We start from the raw sequence: 18,958 nt of genomic DNA, 5'->3' as shown, positions 1-18,958 counted from the left end.
CATAATAAATAATAAAGTAGTATACAAAATATATTATTAAATATTACAATTTAAACGTATCATTGATTAAAATTCGGTTTTCCATAATATTGCCGGTTGCATATAGTAAATTTGATTTTCACAGTTGTAAAACATGTCACTTCCGTACAGCTGCTGGTTTCCGTTTGGTTACGTGTTGTATATGGTGCGTCCACTTCAAGATAGTGGAACCGGTGTGTCTCGTGGCAAAGTTTCACCTATGATACAGAATGAAGATTATGAATAAATTGCTCTATTTTCTTGCAATATTTGAAATTGTATATGCCGGAGGACCATCGCTGGTTTTACTTGACAATTTAGCAATAAAAGAAACACATTCCATATTTTTTAAGACATTACAGGGTAGGTAAACATTCCTCTATTTTCAGTGATATAATTATCAATAATAGTTCAGTGACAACCACTTAACATTTCTTTCTCTCATTACAGTAATACTATGTTCATATATTTCATGTACTATAGATATTATATGTATACAACATTCAATGAAAGTTGTAAAATATTTAAGGTTATGGTATTAATTATAACTGTTTGCAGATAGCGGATATACATTAACATATAAATTAGCCGACGATGCTAATTTACAACTCGCCAAGTACGGCGAGTATTTGTACAAACATTTAATAATATTTGCTCCATCTGTGGAGGAATTTGGTGGAGCCTTAAGCGTAGAGGCAATAACCGACTTCATCGATGGCGGTGGTAACGTATTGGTCGCTGGTTCCTCTCAATCCGGCGACGCATTACACGAGTTAGCATCCGAATGTGGCTTTGAAATCGACGAGGAAGGTTCTGCAGTAATAGATCACTTGAACTATGACGTCTCCGATAATGGATATCATACAAAAATAGTAGCAGATTCTGCCAACTTAATCGATGCTCCAGTTATCGTTGGAAGCAAAAGTATCCAGCCTCTACTTTACCAAGGAACTGGACTGATCGCAGATGTAGAGAATCCATTGATCTTACGTTTGTTAACAGCATCCAGCTCTGCGTATTCTTACAATCCACAAAATCCTATCAAAGAATATCCTCACGCAGTTGGTAAAAACACGCTGTTAATCGCAGCTCTCCAAGCCAGAAACAACGCAAGAGTTGTATTTTCTGGTTCCTTGTACTTCTTCAGCGATGAAGCATTCACTAGTCCCATTCAGAAAGCTCAAGGTAAGCGGAAGAAATGAACAGACTATTTCTTTAAAATACACATATTATAAGTTTAATTAATGCTGTAGATGGGAAGAAATACGAGAAATCTGGAAACGAGGCTGTGGCAACCATGATTGCCCGTTGGGTCTTCAAGGAGAATGGTGTGATACGAGTTGCATCGGTTCATCATCACAGAGTGGGAGAATCCGAACCTCCAGCAGCGTACACTATCATGGACGACGTTGTTTATTCTATCGAGGTGCAGAAGCTGTCAGGCGATCATTGGGTTCCCTACGAAACGAACGACCTACAATTGGAATTCGTTCGCATCGATCCATTCATCCGCATGACGATGAAACCCGTAGGCAACGGCCGGTACGAAGCTAGATTTAAGATCCCCGATGTCTACGGGGTCTACCAATTCAAAGTCGACTATACCCGTATCGGTTTAACGCATTTGTACAGCACAACGCAGGTGTCTGTCCGTCCTTTGCAACACACTCAATACGAACGCTTTATCCCTAGCGCGTTCCCCTATTACATAAGCGCGTTTTCAATGATGGGCGGTGTGTTTCTCTTCTCACTCGTGTTCCTTCATTACAAAGAGGACACGAAAGCGAAGTCTGAATAAAAGTAACAGTCGAATCACACCGTACGTATGTTTTCTCAGTGGAATACGCACATACGTTATGCCGTTATCTGGATCTATGTAAATTCAAAATTGTATCCCAACAGAGTGCATCTACACTATGCGCATACGTTTAAAATAAAACCTTTGTATTTATTAAATAAATAGAAACACAAGCAAACGAAAAGAATCCAAGTATCGCACGAAGTGTATTTGCACATTAATAGTTCATTTTCAAGGATGTTTTTATAATTAATGTATAATAAATGGACAAAAGAAATTTGAATGACTATTGTGCTATATTGAATCATCCATTAGGATATAGTCATAGTTATTTTAAATGTGTATAGATGAATACAAATTGCATGAATAATGAAAGAAATTTCTTGTTCTTCTTTAAATAATTAAACATAGATAAATAGACGTCTAATTTTTATTATTATAATTCATAATTTTTAAAGATTACAATTGAATAATTTTTTAAGCAGTAAGATAATAATACACGTGACGACATACAAAAAAAGAAGTAATCGTAGTAAGTTTCAAAGTTCCATCAACGATGTCGAAATAGTTGGACGTTCCGAGAACTGGTATACGATCGATGAGTGTTGTATGGATATGACTCTCAGTATTAATAAGATATTTCAAAGTTTTCGCAATAAATGCGCTATTGTCCGAAAATAAAAAACTATGTTATTAATTAAGAAGAATCGTACTTCGCTAACGATATGGCATAGAAATGCTGTTATATCGTGAGTTTCGAAAAATCGTACGAAACTCGAAAATTATAACCTAATGGAGGTTATTTATGCCTACTTCCGTACATGAAAGTTTGTTTATAATAGTTGTTAAGAAACATTTGAATATTTCAAAATGTTGGAAGGACTCGTTGCCTGGGTGCTAAATAATTACCTAGGAAAGTATGTCGAAAATTTAAACACAGATCAATTGAGTATTGCTTTATTGTCAGGTGAGGTTATGTTTTCTCATGATTTTCTGTTCATGAATTTTCATTGAAACATATTACTGACAACGTTTGCTTTTTCATCCCATTGTTGTAATAAGTTTTAACAATTGGAAATTCATGATTTATATTTGTAATTTGACGAAGTAAATTGTTCATTGTTTTTGACATTGTAAGAATCACATTTACAGATATGTTTTCTTTTAACAGGGGAAGCTGAGTTAGAAAATCTTCCATTAAAGAGGGAGGCATTGCGTCACATTGGTTTACCAATTGAAATAAAAGCAGGATTTATCGGTAAAGTTAGGTTGCAAGTACCTGTTCGTCAAATAAGAACAGCCTCGTGGGTTATAGTTATAGAGCAGCTTTATTTAGTAGCAGGACCGATCAGTTTAGAAGAAGTATGTATATTGTACACCATCGGTTCTTCTACAACATTAATCGCATCATTTATTTGTAGTTTGACGTTGAGGCAGAGGAGCAAGCAATTTTAGAATATAAGTTAAGTCGGCTAGATTCTTTAGAAGCAAGATGGAGAGCTGACACGGAGCATGATCCTGGTTACTATGCTACAAGTTATAGTTCTTGGGTAAATTATGGCACCTCCTTAGTCACAAATATCATCGAAAATTTACAGCTTAACATTAAGGATGTTCATATAAGATATGAAGACGGTATAACATTATCGGATGGTAAAGAAATTTTATTATTTATATAGAAATAAAAGCTGAAGATCTGTTTGATTAATGATACATTTGAAAACAATGATAGGCATAGCACTGGGTATAACTATAGGAGCTTTAACTGCTCAAAGTTGCGATGCTAGTTGGATACCAGGCTCTACTTCATGGAATCTCACAGACGCCTCTTTTAAGCTTATGGAACTTGATAAGCTTTCCATTTACTGGAATCACCTGAAGACAGACGAGTTTTTCGGTTCTCTCAATCTTGGTGATTTAGCTGTATATATTACTTTTACTATTTAATTAAAGTGTGGTAATAAATTAATGAATAATTTGATGAATGGCATACTTTTCCTTTTCAGATCGCTATGAGTGAACCAAGAAACATAGTAAAGAAATATGTTTTATCACCGGTCAATGCAAGGGCGCATATTAAAAGAGATAGATCTGAACGACCATTGAGATCAACCAGTAAACCAAGATTTATAGTAGACCTTTTGTTAGACGATGTCCCGTTGTGTCTAACAGACGTAAGTTGCGTACCTCCATGCGATTTATTAACCCATTAACTGCCAAATTTTTATTTAACATTTTATTTAATATAATCCTATTGCAAGTGGTAAAAAAATCATATATATTCAAATCCCCATTTGGGGATGAAGCAAAAATATAATATTAATATAAAAGAAAACGATAATGTGAATAACTTTTTTGTTAGGTACAATACGAACAAATAGTAAAATGTATAAAAGGCCTGAAGGATATAGACCGACGTAAGCAACAGAGGCGTTGCAGGCCAACGGTCAGTGTCTCCTCGGCACCTAAAGAATGGTGGAAATACGCAGCACGTTGTCATCTTGGTAAAGATACTTTGAAACCTAAACCCTCCTGGGAGGACATACTGCGAAGGGGCAAAGAGAACATCTTATACGTGGAGAGTTACACTAAATTGCTAGGTATTTTATCAAGAAATTATAAAAACTGTACGTTCCTTGTGATTTAAACGAATATTGATTTACAGGGACACCTACCAGTATTTTACCTTCAGACACGAAGCAGTTAAAAGAGAAGGTAGAACAGGAGCGGAGTTTCGACGAGCTCAGGGTGCTCAGAGAAATAGCGATGCGCAGAGTTAGGCCACCGAAACCTGTACAAAATTCAGACGTGAACGTACCACAGCCACGTGGAATGCTTGAACAGTGGTTTCCGCAGTGGTGGGGATGGTACTCTAAGGCACCGAACATAAATACTCAGAGTTCATCGTCCACGTTTGATGGGGAGCTTTTGGACGTCTTAGCGGACACCATGGACGATGATACTTTGTTACGTCGCGACACAGTCTTTGGACAATTTAATTTCACTTTATCGAAAGGGGCTGTTTCTCTCTGCACAACGAAGAACGATAACGAGAAAGCTGTGATAGAGCTGCAATTCGAAAGAGTGAACTTAAGTTACGAATCGAGACCCAGGTCTGGATCCCACAAGTTTTCCATCAGCCTAGGAGCCTTGTATCTCCACGATTATCTCACTGAGAATTCTACCTTCCCCATTCTGGTGCAGCCGCAATCCATATTTCCTGCTACCTCCAGAATTCGTAGTTCCACAGAAAAATTAACGAATCAATTGCCCCAACACCTGTTCGAGATGACTTACGAAAAGAGACCGTTGCATTTAACCGCCGATCACTCGTTGCACGTGAACTCGAGGTCGTTGGACGTGGTGTACAACCCTGCTGTGATACATTGGCTGATAGATTTCATGTGCAAACCGCACAGGTCGTCGTCGAACCAGAAGCTCCAAGCGATGAAACGTAGAACTCGAAGGCAGCTTATCAAGAATTGGGAACAGATCTTGGATGCTGACATCGTGTATCGTTCCTCGTGGGACTTGCAGTTCAACATATCAGCGCCACAAATATTACTGGTGGAAAATTTCGTGGATACAAATGCCGCTGTGGTGGTGGTCGATTTTGGAAAGCTTCATCTATCGAACAACGTACAGAACGACGAAGTGATCATAAAACCTGGCTCAGGAACGAACAGCGACGACGAGGACGAAAGATTCGAGACACCCTGCTCGACTCCGCCTGGGAGCCAAGAGAACGGTTCCATTCAAGACTTCCAGACGATATCCGAGACAGCGTTGCATCAGAAATTATACGATCATTACTCCATCGACTTGGTAGATCTGCAGATTTTAGTTGGAAAGGTAAACGACAATTGGAAACACATACGTACCAGAGGTATGTCCAGCTTGCACGTTTTAGAACGTTTCAACATATCACTGAAGATCGAGAGACGGGTGTTCGTTTCGTCGGATCCTAACTTGCCATCAGTCACGGTATCTGGGAATCTTCCAAGATTGGTGGTGCACGTTAACGAACAGAAAGTGGAGGCAATTCGACTGATGTACAGTTTGCTCACAAGCTTCTCCAAATCCACTGGGATCCAACAGGCTGATGTGATAAACGTTGAACCAGAGAGTCCTAAGAAAGAAGAGAACTTGGACAAGTCTTTGAGTCATGCATTGATGGTTCAATTTATGATTGATCAAATGACATTCGAATTGCAATCAAGAGGTCGCAGTGTAGCAGAATTACAGGTGTCTGGAGTACGAGCTGCTTTCAGCAAAAGGACAGCAGACATCAGTGTTTCCCTGTCGGTCCATGGCTTGCTACTCGTGGACGCTCTTCAAGAATTCGGTCCTGATTTCGAGTTGCTGGTAGCAAGTCACAAACACGTAGGGATGGATAGTATCTCGGGTAGTCTGAGAGACTCGGAGCCAACGTCACCTGTCTCACCGGTCTCTCCAGGATCCCCAGACCCTACAGTGCCAAGAAGATTGACTTCCCCAATAGCTCTGACAAACGCCCTCTCGAATCTAGCGTACAAGGCGAAGAACCCACAGTCCCCTAGAAATAATTCTTTGATCGATTTAGAAAAGATGGACTCCGAGGCTCTGATCGTGGTCGAATTAATGTTGGTGTACAACGCTTTGGAGATTCTTAGAGTCGCCAACATTCAGTTCAACAATCTGGACATAATCGCCAATCAGGAAACGATAGTAGAACTGATGGGTTTCTTCAGAAGGATATTCCCGTCCAGAAAATTGAGGCCAGGCATCATAGAAAGACAGGAGTCCCTTTCGAATCAGAGCACAGAACCGAAAGTGTCCACCACGACAGAGATCACCTTTGATTTCCATAGACTGAACGTTCTACTATTGCGGGCAGTGATGCAGGATAATCATTTGGTAGGGCAAAAGATAGCTACAGCCACCATGTGCGATGCCCGGATCCGAGCGACACTGGGAGTGAACGCATCCATCTCTGGATCGCTCGGAGGTCTTCAGGTGCTGGATCAAACGTCGACTGGTAAGATGCATCAGCGTATAATCAGCGTTGGAAGAGACCCCATAGCCGACCCACCTCAGCATCCGTTGGAACACTTCACCAGTCTGACGGACCAGCCGGAAGCCTTAAGGTTCTCAGCCAACAAGTGTACCAAACTTGGTTTCCCACAGCAGGATGGAACTTTGATAGACTTAGCAATGCGCATTGGCAGCGTATGGTACACCCACGCCCCACACCTGCTTTCAGAATTGCGTTCATGCGCCGACGAGTTTAAACAGTATCTGAGCAACCTTGCACGCCAGATCAGCGCAGCAGCCACAGACATGGCCATTGGTCTTGTCAACGCAGAGGACTGGTCGATACCACCTCGCAGACGTCTGCCGAGTCTCTCCGTAGACCTGGACAATTCAGGGACTCTGTCTCTGAAGTTGGACGTTCTTCTGGACAGTCCTGTGCTGGTGATACCAAGGTCGTCCCACAGCAGACAGGTGTTCGTTGCGCACCTTGGTACCATGTCTTTGCAACACGAACCTCATCCTGGCTCTATGGCTAAGCACAAAGTGACTCTGGAAGTCCGGGACATGAATCTGTACTCTTTAGAGATATCTGCGAATATTGGAAAAGCGACTAGCAATCTCCCTTTGAGGGCGGAGCAAATGTACAGCTGTAAGGAGTCAGGTAAACCGATCTTGCACGATACTGTCTTGAAAGTAGTGGTCGAGAAGGAAACCACTCTGGCACAAAGTCCCAGCTTCTTCTTCGACGGTGAGTTCTCCAACAACCCCATCGTCCAGGTGCACGGAGTGGTGATGACACCTCTGAAAGTATCTTTGTCTCGAGGACAGTACGAGCAACTGTTGGACACGATAAACAGGCTGTTCTCTATGCCAGTATCTGTGCCGGTTGTTCAGAAACTGCAGACAACGAACAAAGTACCGAACAACTATTCGGACAAGCTGGACCTTTCCATCAAGGTTCTGTTCGAGTTGCCCACTTTGAGCATGGAGTTGAAGCAAGGTCCTCAGGAGCAACCACTGGTTGAATTATCGATGCGGGATTTCGTGGCAAAGTATGAGAAGCTGCAGAGGAACGAATCTACCATTCAAGTTGCCCTGCGTTCACTCCTCATGGAGGACTTGCTGTGCCCTATAGGTTCGCGACATCGTTGCATGATGCAGTCATCGGCACCGACACGTGCCAAGCTTCCCGCTGGTGTCTCCAAGTCCTGTCCCAACTTTGCGTTCGTTCAACAGGTCAGGAGTGAATTTGGGAGGGGGAGCTTGCCGGATAGGTTGGAGACGGACACGTTGTATGGCACCATTCCTGCTCACTGGCGTAGGAAACCTGTGTCGTTGATACATACACCAAACACACCACCTCCGTCGCCAGGTGCGTCGACCAGCGAAGAGAATCTGGTCCTATTGAGTATCAGCATCATCGAACCAGACCGTGATCAGCAAACAAAGGATCAGTTTCATCAAAAGATAGTAACTGTAGACTTCAACTGTTTGGACTTGGTGATCAGTGTCGAGTCCTGGATGGTGGTGTTCGACTTCTTTGGATTTGCTGGACCGTCTAGAGTGAATCCTAAAGTCACTATGCATCAGACGTCCATAGACGTAGATCAGTTGGACAAAGTGGATAATTTACCTCTGAGGTCAGAGACTGAGATAGAAGTTAGGTCTTTGACGTTGGTTCTGATACAGTCTGAGAGGGAGATCGCCAAAGCGAACGTGTCAAACGCAAGTATGCACATTCTGAAGGCAAATGGAAAGGCAAAGATATCAGGATCCTTGGGATCCATGTCCCTGTTAGATCTGACACCACATGGCAGGTTTTACAGAGAGAGGTTCCTCTCGTCAGGCAGGAAAGCTCTGAATTTTCAGTATTCTAGTTACGTAGACACAGAGAAACGACCTTATGATGCCCAATTGAAATTGGAAATGTCTGCAGTTCACTATGTGCACACTCAGAGATTCGTAGCTGAACTACAGGCATTCTTTGGTCACTTCTCTCAACTGTGGACCATCATGGCAAATCTAAGAGCTGGAGTTGGTGCTGTTATCGATACCAATAAAAGAAGCATGAGATTATCGTTACAGCTCCAAGCAGGTGCTCCTGTGATATTGTTGCCAGTTAGTTCCAGGTCCGATGAGTTGATATTGTTAGATCTAGGTGAGCTCACTGCTCACAATAAGTTTGCAGAATCAGAAGTGGTTGATAAATGCATGCTAGACGTGATGTTCCTCGAGCTAGTCAACATGGACGTTTATGCGGCCAAAAGAGTGAACTGTGACGATCAGGATGATAAAATGGACACCTTGGTGGTCGGTGGTTTCCACATTAAAAAACTTGGATCCTCTTTGCTTACTGAGATGTGCCACTTGAAGTTACGTACCGAAAGAAACTTGGACACTTACCTAAGCAGAGAAATTCCAGACTTGAGCATACATGGGACGCTCTCAACCATGGACTGTGCTTTGGATCCAGCTCAGTACATGTTGATTCGTGGACTCCTATCTTACAATATTGGGGAAAACTTGGACGATCTACGTCAGTTTATGCAGGATCTTGATCAGACTGCTGAATATTCGATAGTCAGCGTGGACAACAGAGGAAAGATCTGGAAGAAATCCTGTATAACTCTGGAATTAGTGAACGTGACAGTGAAGCTACACCCAAATCACAATATAGCAGCTTTGGCTTGTGTTAATTTTATTAAATCCAGGTTGACGTTGGACTCCCTGAGCGATGGCTCGCAAGACATTGACCTGGTGTCCCAGGAGATCTTAATCATAGACACAAGGTTCCAGGATGAACCGGTTAATAAACAGTCCAACGTTTTCACTAGTATCTTGCAGCCCCTAAGGAATTCCAATAACGAAAATCGTGTCCAGGCTGAGGTGCACCATAGGAGGCGCAAGACAAACGCAGCGACCACTATTCTCGTGCATAGCATGCGACTGACTGCTATTCTTGACTGGTGGGAGGCGGTCAGGGACTTCCTGATGTTGAATTCCCTCGAGCCCAGGCCTATTATTGGAATTGCTCAAACAGCGACAGAGAGTAACCAGGAGAACGAGAACAACGCCTCGACGGCGATACCCCTTGAATTAAAAATCAACATCACTGATTCCGAGTTGGTGATCGTGGAGGACACTTCGGTGCGCGACACCAACGCCGTCATCCTGAAGAGCACCGCTGTACTTTCGTACAGATCAGCTCCTCAAGAAGGAGAGAAACCGTTGTCCTGTAATCTGTCTCATTGCGAGCTATTCTCTTGCATTCTGGGACTGGAAGATGAGACCGCCCTGTCCATCATCGACCCCGTAGGTGCCAGTTTAGATTTGACGCAGGATAAATGCCTCGAGATCCAGCTGCAACCACTCTGCGTGAGATTGAGCTACCACGACGTGACCATGTTCTCCAGGATGCTCAAATCTCTGCCGAAACAGACACTGCTGGCCAAGCAACGATCCAGCGAAGCGTTGACCTCTGCTGAAATGCAGGTGCAAAAGTTAACAGCATTGGGGTTCAACGATGCTGATTGCAGAGCAGCCTTGGATCTCTGTAATGGCCAGCTGGACGAGGCAGCCTTATGGCTGACCCAAAACGCTGTACCTGACTCTAACGTTAACACCAACAACGAATCTGTCTTTCATACTGTTGAACTGCAAACGCCTTGTGCAAGAATATGCATCATCGATGACTGTAGAGATGCTGATGTACCATTGTTAGAGATCTCGTTGCTGGATCTAAACTTGAAGCAAGCATGCATGGGACCTGGTCTAGTATCCACCACGTTCAGCATTGATTATTATAACAGAGTCCTCAGTGGCTGGGAACCTTTTGTGGAACCATGGAAGGCCACTGTCCATTGGGAACAGACCCTAACTAATTCCCTCAATTCCAAAAGATTGCAGATGTCTGTTGACTCTCAAGATTCTGTTGACGTTAACATAACATCCACATTGGTAGAACTGATAGAGTTAGTGAAGAACAACTGGATGCAGGATTTCTATTCAATCTCCAACAAAGATGTTAATGTGAACAAAGCTACAGGGAATGGAACAGCGTACAGGCGTCGAATGCCTTTCATTCCTTTTGCCTTGAAGAATGAAACTGGCTGTAAATTGTGGTTCAAAACGATCATCGCCACTGCTGACGATACCAAGGATATAGGACAGAATTTCAAGAGCAAGAATGTCTTTCAGAAGGATGATACCTGGCTTGAAGTAGTTCCTGGTGACACAATTCCATTCACCTTTGAGGGAAGGGGGAAATTAAGGCATCATGCCACTCATACAGTCAGAAGACATCAAATCACAGTGCTGATAGATGGATGGAGACCGGTAGACCCAGTTACAGTTGACCGTGTTGGAATATACTTTAGGCATGCGAATGCAAACTTTACTACCTCACAGGTATTGTTAGATATAATAATGTCTCTCTCTTTTAAGTATACTAAATGTTCTATTTCAGTTGAGGATGTTCACACCAAAGGCTAGAATAGTATTCGCTGTTGAATTAGAAGGATCAGCTAGGAAATTGGTCACGGTTAGATCAGCCTTGCAAATATCCAACAAATTAAAACACCCAGTGGAGATCAAAATGGAGAAATCTTTGAATCAATTTGGACGTATGTTCCCTATATTGTACATAAAATTGTACTCTTTAATGTACTCATGTTTTTCTCTTTTATAGATCTGTCTTTGTCAGTTAACGACAGGATACTTCAGGTACCTGCATTATCGACCGTGTCGGTACCTTTAACGCACACCGGTGTACAGATGTGTCTGAAGCCCCTTAATCTGAATACCTTGTTCCAATATTGTACAGAAACGATAGATTGGACAGTGGTAAAGAAACCATTAGAGATTATTGAAAATCGTATCACATGTAGAGCTAACCATAACAATATATTTAGGTAAGTATCATCGCCTCATCAAATGAAAGATATATTTATGAGGGTTTGCATTTTGTAGAATGTGTGTAGCAGTGATGAGAGATAATTATCCACCTGACACCAGTCAGATACTACCAGGGCATACGATAACTGTGATGGCTCCTCTTACATTGACCAACTTATTACCCCACGAGCTGTTGTTCGAAGTGGGTACAGAGAGCGGTAGAATCCTACCTGGTGGCAGTGCAGACTTGCATGCGGTGAATGTTGAAGAGCAGCTGGAGATCACTATACAATTGGATGGTTATCCCGGTCCAGGAATGGTAAAGATCTTCATCACTTTTCATAACATTTAGCTGACGTCTAAGTTGAAAATTGTTCCCCACAGATGATATTACCACCGTACACCAATTCGTTCACTGCTCGTCTTAGACTAACAGATTCCCCTGGCAGAATATTATACCTACACGCAGCTGTTAATATAGAAAAGGGATCTGGTACACAGATCAACATCACCGCACCATATTGGATCATTAATAAAACTGGTTTGCCTCTGGTGTTCCGGCAAGAAGGAGTTGGAGCTGAGGCAGCTGGCCAATTTGAAGAGCACGAGAAGGCCAGAATGGTAGAGCCATTGTTATTTTCTTTCAGCGATGAAGAAGCCAGCAGAACCCTATCGGTAAGAGTGGGTACTGCTGTGCATCCTCAAGGAATTCCACAGTGGTCGCAGCACTTTCATTTGCAACCTGGAATACAGGTTTGTTAATACAATATATATAAATTTATCTTCAAGTACAAAATGTACATGCCACTTTAAAATACGTACAGGTGCATCGTCTTAGGATATCCCTACGCGATGGTCGACCTGATATAGTATATTTAATCAGTGTGGCTACTAGGACAGCAAGAGGAAAATACAGGGCTACCACCGTGGTTACTTTATCTCCAAGATATCAATTGCATAATAAATCAAGTTTCACTTTGGAACTAGCTCAGAAATGTTTCACAACAACAATTGTAAGGGAAAGACAGGAGTTTCGTTTCCTTTTTGATGGAGTTTTCTTTATTATCCTTGCTTCCAGAGTCATCCAGATGCTCAAGCAACGTATATCAGAACCATGCCCGATTGTCACATGCCGTTTCACTGGCCACGTCTCGATAAAGACTTATTATTGTGCGTTCGAATCACAAATGTTAAAGATTGCATGTGGTCAGGTGGCATCAGACTGGACGATAATTATTCACTGACGATTAACATCAGAGACGCGGCAGGAAGAATGCATTTTCTTCGAGTAGATGTTGTGCTACAAGAAAGTACCTATTTCATCGTGTTCACTGACGCGGATACCATGCCACCCCCTATAAGAGTTGATAATTTCTCGGAGGTGCCTTTGATAGTAAATCAGGTGATTAATTAAGAAACAAAAATGCTCCAGGAAATTTATTAACTCGCATGCTATAACAAAATCAGTTCTCGTTTTGCTAAACCATCTAATTGAATTAATTAGAAATTATTTTCAAGAATATCTTTGTAGGTCACGGTACACGACAGTCTGCAGTGGACTGTCAGGCCACATTCCTCCGTACCATATGCACTGGACGAACCAATTCAGACAGCTGGTTTAGTTTTAACCGCGCCTGGAGGTGTGACAGCTACGTATGACTTGAATATGCTTGGAGAAAGCAGAGGTCTGACGTATGAAAACTTCATCTACATTGCTTTCGCTGGTAACCTTCAGTTTTCTGTTACTTGTTGAAATGTATATTGGGTTTATCAATTTCTCCTGATTGTTTGGAATAGGTACCTTCAAGACAGACTGCGATCTGGGAACAGGAGAGGGTGGTCTTGATCCTTTAGACGTTGAAACTCAAAGGTTGGTTTTAGAAGCTGGCCCCGGTGGCTGGGTTGCTCTTAGAAGGAAGCAGTACGGAGCTAGATCACAGCTTTGGAGAATGACTGGTGATGGTCAGTTACAACACGAAGGTAAGTAGATGGAAAATTGATTTTTATATTTTCTTTCTGATTATTCTAAATTAATGTATTCGACAAATTTAGGCTCTAGCCCACCTAGAGACAAACATTCAAAAACACCTGAGACGGTGTTAGTTCTGGACATAGCAGGCACAGCACCACAGCCCTTTACCTATTGTGCCCTTGCGTTAAGGAAACCTGATCCTAGAAGAAGATCAACGCAAACTTGGCGGTTCACCGATGATGGACGATTGTGTTGTGCTCACAAGAACATGTGCGTTCAGTCAAAGGATGGATTTATGGGATTACATGAAGGTTTGGCGCACCAACATCTTGGTATAATTAATTAGCATAGCTTGTTTTTACCTGTTCCTTTTTTTAATCGCCTCTACACAAATTTTTGAGATAACTGGATCAATTTTAATAACTCCATTTCAGTCAGAATGTTCAGGAAGTTAAATTCGGATTTGTGGAGTTATGAAAATGGTTCCAGTTGCGTGTGGCCCATTTGTTGTCATTTTGTTTTGTTTATTTGGCAGAGCTTCCACAGACCTGATTTGCTTACCGAGTATTATTATTGAACGTGAATTAAGCTTGCTGTTCATCCTGTTATTTAATTTATTATATTGAATAAATTGGAAAGTTCCAAGAATTAATCTAAACAACGTGACTATAAAGATCAGAATACAAATTATATTTTTACTTATCGTTTATCCTGCTCTTTTACAAAATTATTCTCGTCGCAAACCCGTGAATCTTAAATTGACAATGATAAATGTTGCAGGCGGCAGTGTCGCCCGTTGGCAAATGTGTACGTATAGATTCCGGTGTATCATTAAAATTCAATTAATTATTAAATACGTTTACATATAAGTACTCTATGCGCTTAAGCTTACGCTTGTTTTTTTATTTCACTAGCGCTCTGCACAATTGAACGCTTCAAAAGCTCACATTCAGATACAACACAACTACTACTACTATTTAACTATGCACATTATCTTTGAATCTTTAACATGATCATTAATGCATACATTATACAGAAACATTGTACTCGTTTATTTTTAGGGAGTGAAGCAGTATTGGGCCCCCAGACCCATTCCAGTCCTCCTCCAATTGAACAACGCGTGGGAAGACAAAAATTGAGACCAGGATCTGGCTTCTTATCAATCAGAGTAACCACCGATGGTCCAACCAGGGTGTTACAGGTGTTGGATATCAAAGAAAGGGTAAAAATATTGAAACAAAAATTTATTAGAAATATATGAGTATATTAATTGGTTCGCTTTTCTTTGCAGAAGAAAACTTTTGCCTTATTAGAAGAACGTGACTGGTCCCACATCGCTGTGAGCCACCGTCCAACGCAGATATACACCGACGCTGAAAAATTAAATTCTCGCGAATTAGAATTGAAGGTGAATCTGATAGCTGGCCTGGGATTGTCGATTGTTTCCCGGAGGCCGGTAGAAGAGTTGCTGTTTGCTCGTTTAGCTGGAATCTCCTTGGAACTCGTACAGACTCCTGCCAATACCACTTTAGATCTGAGCGTGGAGGACATACAAATTGACAATCAATTGTTTGAAGCGCAATGCAGCTCTGTCTTATACGTGACACGGGCAGCCCGCGTCGAAAGCGAGCACAGGCCAGCTATACACGTGGTCGCTGAGAAATTGAAGTCTAGAAGCCAGAACGCAGAGATATACAAGCACGTGATCGTTACGATTAAGCCTCTTTGTATACACTTGGAGGAGAAGCTGATCTTGAAATTGGCTGCGTTCATCGGGGCGGGAAGATCGGAGCTGGAGGTGCCGGTCGATGAAAATGATTTCAAAGCGCAGAGATTTATTTCAGAGGTGTCCGCCGCCCACGCCAAGCGATACTACTTTGGTGCATTGAAAATTGTTCCTAGCCAAGTACGTGTAGATTTAAGGGAGATTTTTAAAGATTTTTAAAGATTTTTTTTACAGAATACCAATTGTTCCTATTCTTAAATTTTTTCAAGAAACAAAAATATTTTGTAGAAACTTAAATATATAATAAATAAGCCTCTAAGTTACAAAAAGATTGAACAATTGGTATTCTATAAAAAAAATCTTTAAAAATTTGTTAAATTTCATGCTTCTAATTAAGTGTCCTTCTTAATTGGAACACTTCAATTGAATATGGAATCATGTTCTTTATAATTCATTATTGTTACAGGTGAAATTAAGCGTGCTTACCACCACAAAACTACCACGCCATTTACAGGCAATAAAAAGACAATTAGGCCTAACATTGATCAAGTTCGAAGACGCCACTATTGAATTAGAGCCATTCATTAAGAAACATCCCTTCGAAAGTACTCAATTCTTAGTGCATTCCATTGTAAAGCATTACAAAGATGTACGATCACGAAAATCTTTTTATCAGGCGTATAAATTAATTCGGTACCTTTAATATTACACTTTCTTAGTTACTATTTTGAATTCGAACATTTTCCCGCGGTTTTGTGAATCTGAAAAATGGCGCGAGAATATGAAATCAATAACGATAAATTCAATAATTTGCTATAACTTCTTAAAAATAAGTCAGAAAAGGCATCGAATTAATTTGTACACCTAATATTCAAAATGTATCAATCTTTTAGGTTAGCTATCGATGCTGATATTTTATTCTTTCATTCCAGGAGCTGAAATGGCAAGCTGCTGTAATACTAGGGTCTGTAGATTTCTTGGGTAATCCTCTTGGTTTCGTGAACGATGTCACCGAAGGTGTATCCGGCTTGATTTACGAAGGAAGTGTAAAAACATTAGTGAAAAACGTCACTCATGGTATATCAAATTCAGCCGCCAAGGTGACAGAGTCATTGTCCGATGGATTGGGTCGAGTAATAATGGACGAAAGGCACGAGGAAGCTAGACAAAGGATTCGCGCGAATACCGCGGGTAGTAGCGACCACTTGGTGGCTGGATTAAAGGGTTTTGGCTTTGGCTTACTAGGAGGCGTAACAAGTATCTTCAAGCAGACTTATGACGGTGCTGCAAACGAAGGATTTCCTGTATGTTTCATCACAAATATGTGCTAAAACGTTACAAGAAATTAATTAATAAATGCTTTCAGGGTTTCTTCGCTGGTTTTGGTAAAGGGGTCGTTGGAACAATCACAAAACCAGTGGTGGGGGTGTTGGACCTTGCCACAGAAACTGCCACTGCTGTACGAGAGACAAGTAGAAGGTACATAAAATTAAATGAAGAATAGTAACGTATATTGAACACGTTTGTAACACTCTTCTTTGCAGCGCTCATCGTACAATACCAAAACGAGATAGATACCCTCGTGTCGCTAGCGGTCCAGCCGGCCTACTACCTCCTTATAATCGTCAACAAGCGGAGGGTCAAGAGTTTCTCTACATAATAAACGATCATAATTACTCGGAATTGTTCGTAGCGTACGAGTGCCTACGTACCGGTACGGAGAACCTAAGGGTACTCGTGTCGAACGATCGTGTCCGCGTGATATCCGGCGGTACGAAAGGGGTGGTGACAGAAGTCAGTTTAGCGGATTTGTTGTATTGTCAGCCGATGCATAAAGTGGAAAGTAACGGTGTCACGTTGTACTACATAGAATTAATATCCAGATCGGATTCAACGATAACTGTTAACGTGGACGGTCCTGAACTGTTGAGGAGACCCAAGGTGCGATGCGACAACGAAGAGGTGGCCAAAAGAGTAAGTATACAGGGTGTCGCAGAAAGAGTGTTAGTTCTTTAAGGGGGTGATAGCTGGGGTGATTCTGAACAACATTTTCCTTTGCGAAAATGTTGTCTGAAGCTTCGTTTTTGAATTATTAAGGAAAAACACTGGCCAATCAGAGCGCGCGTAGCGTGCGGGCTCAGGAGTCGAGGCAGCCGTCCCTGAGCCCGCGCGCTACGCGCGCTCTGATTGGCCAGTGTGTTTTCCTTAATAATTCAAAAACGAAGCTTCAAATATTTTTGCAAAGGAAAATGTTCAGAATCACCCCAGCTACCATCCCCTTAAATGACTAACATTCTTTCTGCGACACAGTTCATCGTTGTAACTGTTATTTTTTATTATAATGCATTATGATTATTATAGGTGTCGCAACAAATCAATTATGCCAAGGGAATGCACGAAGAACGCAGTTTAACTTTGACTTCGTCGGACAATATGATAGACGACGTCCAATACTACAAATAATTACGAATGATCGCGCACTGAGATAATCTCTGTTTTGTGTTAACCTATCTATTTCAATTGCTAGTCGGTATCTCGGTTTCTATGTTTCTTTGTCTTTGTTGTCTCTTTTTTTTTTAACGATGCACATAATGATGCCTTACTACGCTTAAACTAAGTTGATGATAAGACTGACGCAAGGTACCATTGATGCAGAAACTTTCTTAAGTATAATAATGGGAAATCAGCTGGACAATACACTTTGAAAAAAAGACATGTTAGGATGTTCAGTTATCGCACAGGTAGTATACATGTAACTTTGATACTATTGATAAAAGAGGTATATTAGGAGGTCTTTCAAAAGGCAAAGATTTTTTTAATGTGTGTGTACATATATATATATTAAAAATATTTAATGATACTGTACAATATAGTTAAGTATATCTGGACTAATGTAATCTACTTAAAATGAAAAAGGTAACAAATACCAAAGTTTTTACATAGGATATAGGATATTTATTTTCTATTAACGAGTTTGATATTTTGCAAACTATTTGCGTTCAGTAACTATGAACTATATTTTTTATGGTGTCGAGTGTAACGTTGTATAAAGATAATAAGCCATTAACCAAAGTATTAATAACTGTACATTCTTCTTCTAATGTTACTTGTGTACAAATAATTCAAACTTGTACAAATACGATGTAAGATTATAATCAGCTACGTTCAAATACATTTTTATAAGGCTGATGCTTTGTACAGCTTGAGTATACAGTATACATATATTTATGATATTTGATGAATAAAACTGTGAATAAATATCAGTACTTTAGAAATGTACAGGATTGCCCAATCATTATTAACACCTGCAAAAGAAAACTGTTGAATATAAATTGATTAATACAGAAGTGGCCATTGTATGTTGGCAAGTATTTCATTTTTAGCTGCAGTTTTCTTTTAAATGAATGGTACAAAGGAAAGAAAGTTGAATTTATATAAACATGTACTCTTAAGGACTTAAAATAAAATTTTATTACAGAATTCTGTTTATTCTCTTTTTACAATATTGTTTTCATTGGTGTACTATAACAATCATATT

At 40.8% G+C, this 18,958-nt stretch overlaps 2 protein-coding genes across 3 annotated transcripts; both read left to right on the top strand.

Moving 5' to 3' along the window:
* Positions 1–160: 160 nt before the first annotated feature.
* LOC114878012 (dolichyl-diphosphooligosaccharide--protein glycosyltransferase 48 kDa subunit) lies at positions 161–2,099 on the top strand. The gene is made up of 3 exons (XM_029191322.2): positions 161–381; positions 577–1,203; positions 1,272–2,099. The coding sequence occupies exons 1-3, from the start codon at positions 249–251 to the stop codon at positions 1,814–1,816; spliced, it is 1,305 nt and encodes a 434-aa protein (XP_029047155.2). The 5' UTR covers positions 161–248; the 3' UTR covers positions 1,817–2,099.
* Positions 2,100–2,185: 86 nt separating this feature from the next.
* On the top strand, positions 2,186–18,900 carry LOC114878010 (vacuolar protein sorting-associated protein 13D). Of its 2 annotated transcripts, XM_029191318.2 has the most exons (24): positions 2,186–2,783; positions 2,988–3,178; positions 3,238–3,469; positions 3,549–3,739; positions 3,823–3,990; positions 4,179–4,416; positions 4,482–11,236; positions 11,295–11,451; positions 11,517–11,739; positions 11,798–12,041; positions 12,107–12,475; positions 12,547–12,735; positions 12,801–13,124; positions 13,254–13,446; positions 13,520–13,702; positions 13,775–14,005; positions 14,475–14,501; positions 14,756–14,916; positions 14,986–15,600; positions 15,887–16,069; positions 16,353–16,724; positions 16,787–16,899; positions 16,965–17,394; positions 17,782–18,900. In XM_029191318.2, the coding sequence occupies exons 1-24, from the start codon at positions 2,687–2,689 to the stop codon at positions 17,881–17,883; spliced, it is 11,988 nt and encodes a 3,995-aa protein (XP_029047151.1). In that variant the 5' UTR covers positions 2,186–2,686; the 3' UTR covers positions 17,884–18,900. The 2 variants fall into 2 exon arrangements, with proteins under 2 accessions (XP_029047151.1, XP_029047152.1); XM_029191319.2 differs by lacking the exon at positions 14,475–14,501.
* Positions 18,901–18,958: the final 58 nt, after the last annotated feature.

This window comes from Osmia bicornis, chromosome 16 (assembly GCF_907164935.1).
Source record: "Osmia bicornis bicornis chromosome 16, iOsmBic2.1, whole genome shotgun sequence".
Taxonomy (NCBI): Eukaryota; Metazoa; Arthropoda; class Insecta; order Hymenoptera; family Megachilidae; genus Osmia; species Osmia bicornis.
Note: the sequence above shows the minus strand (reverse complement) of the source record. Positions and strands in the feature narration are given on the sequence as shown.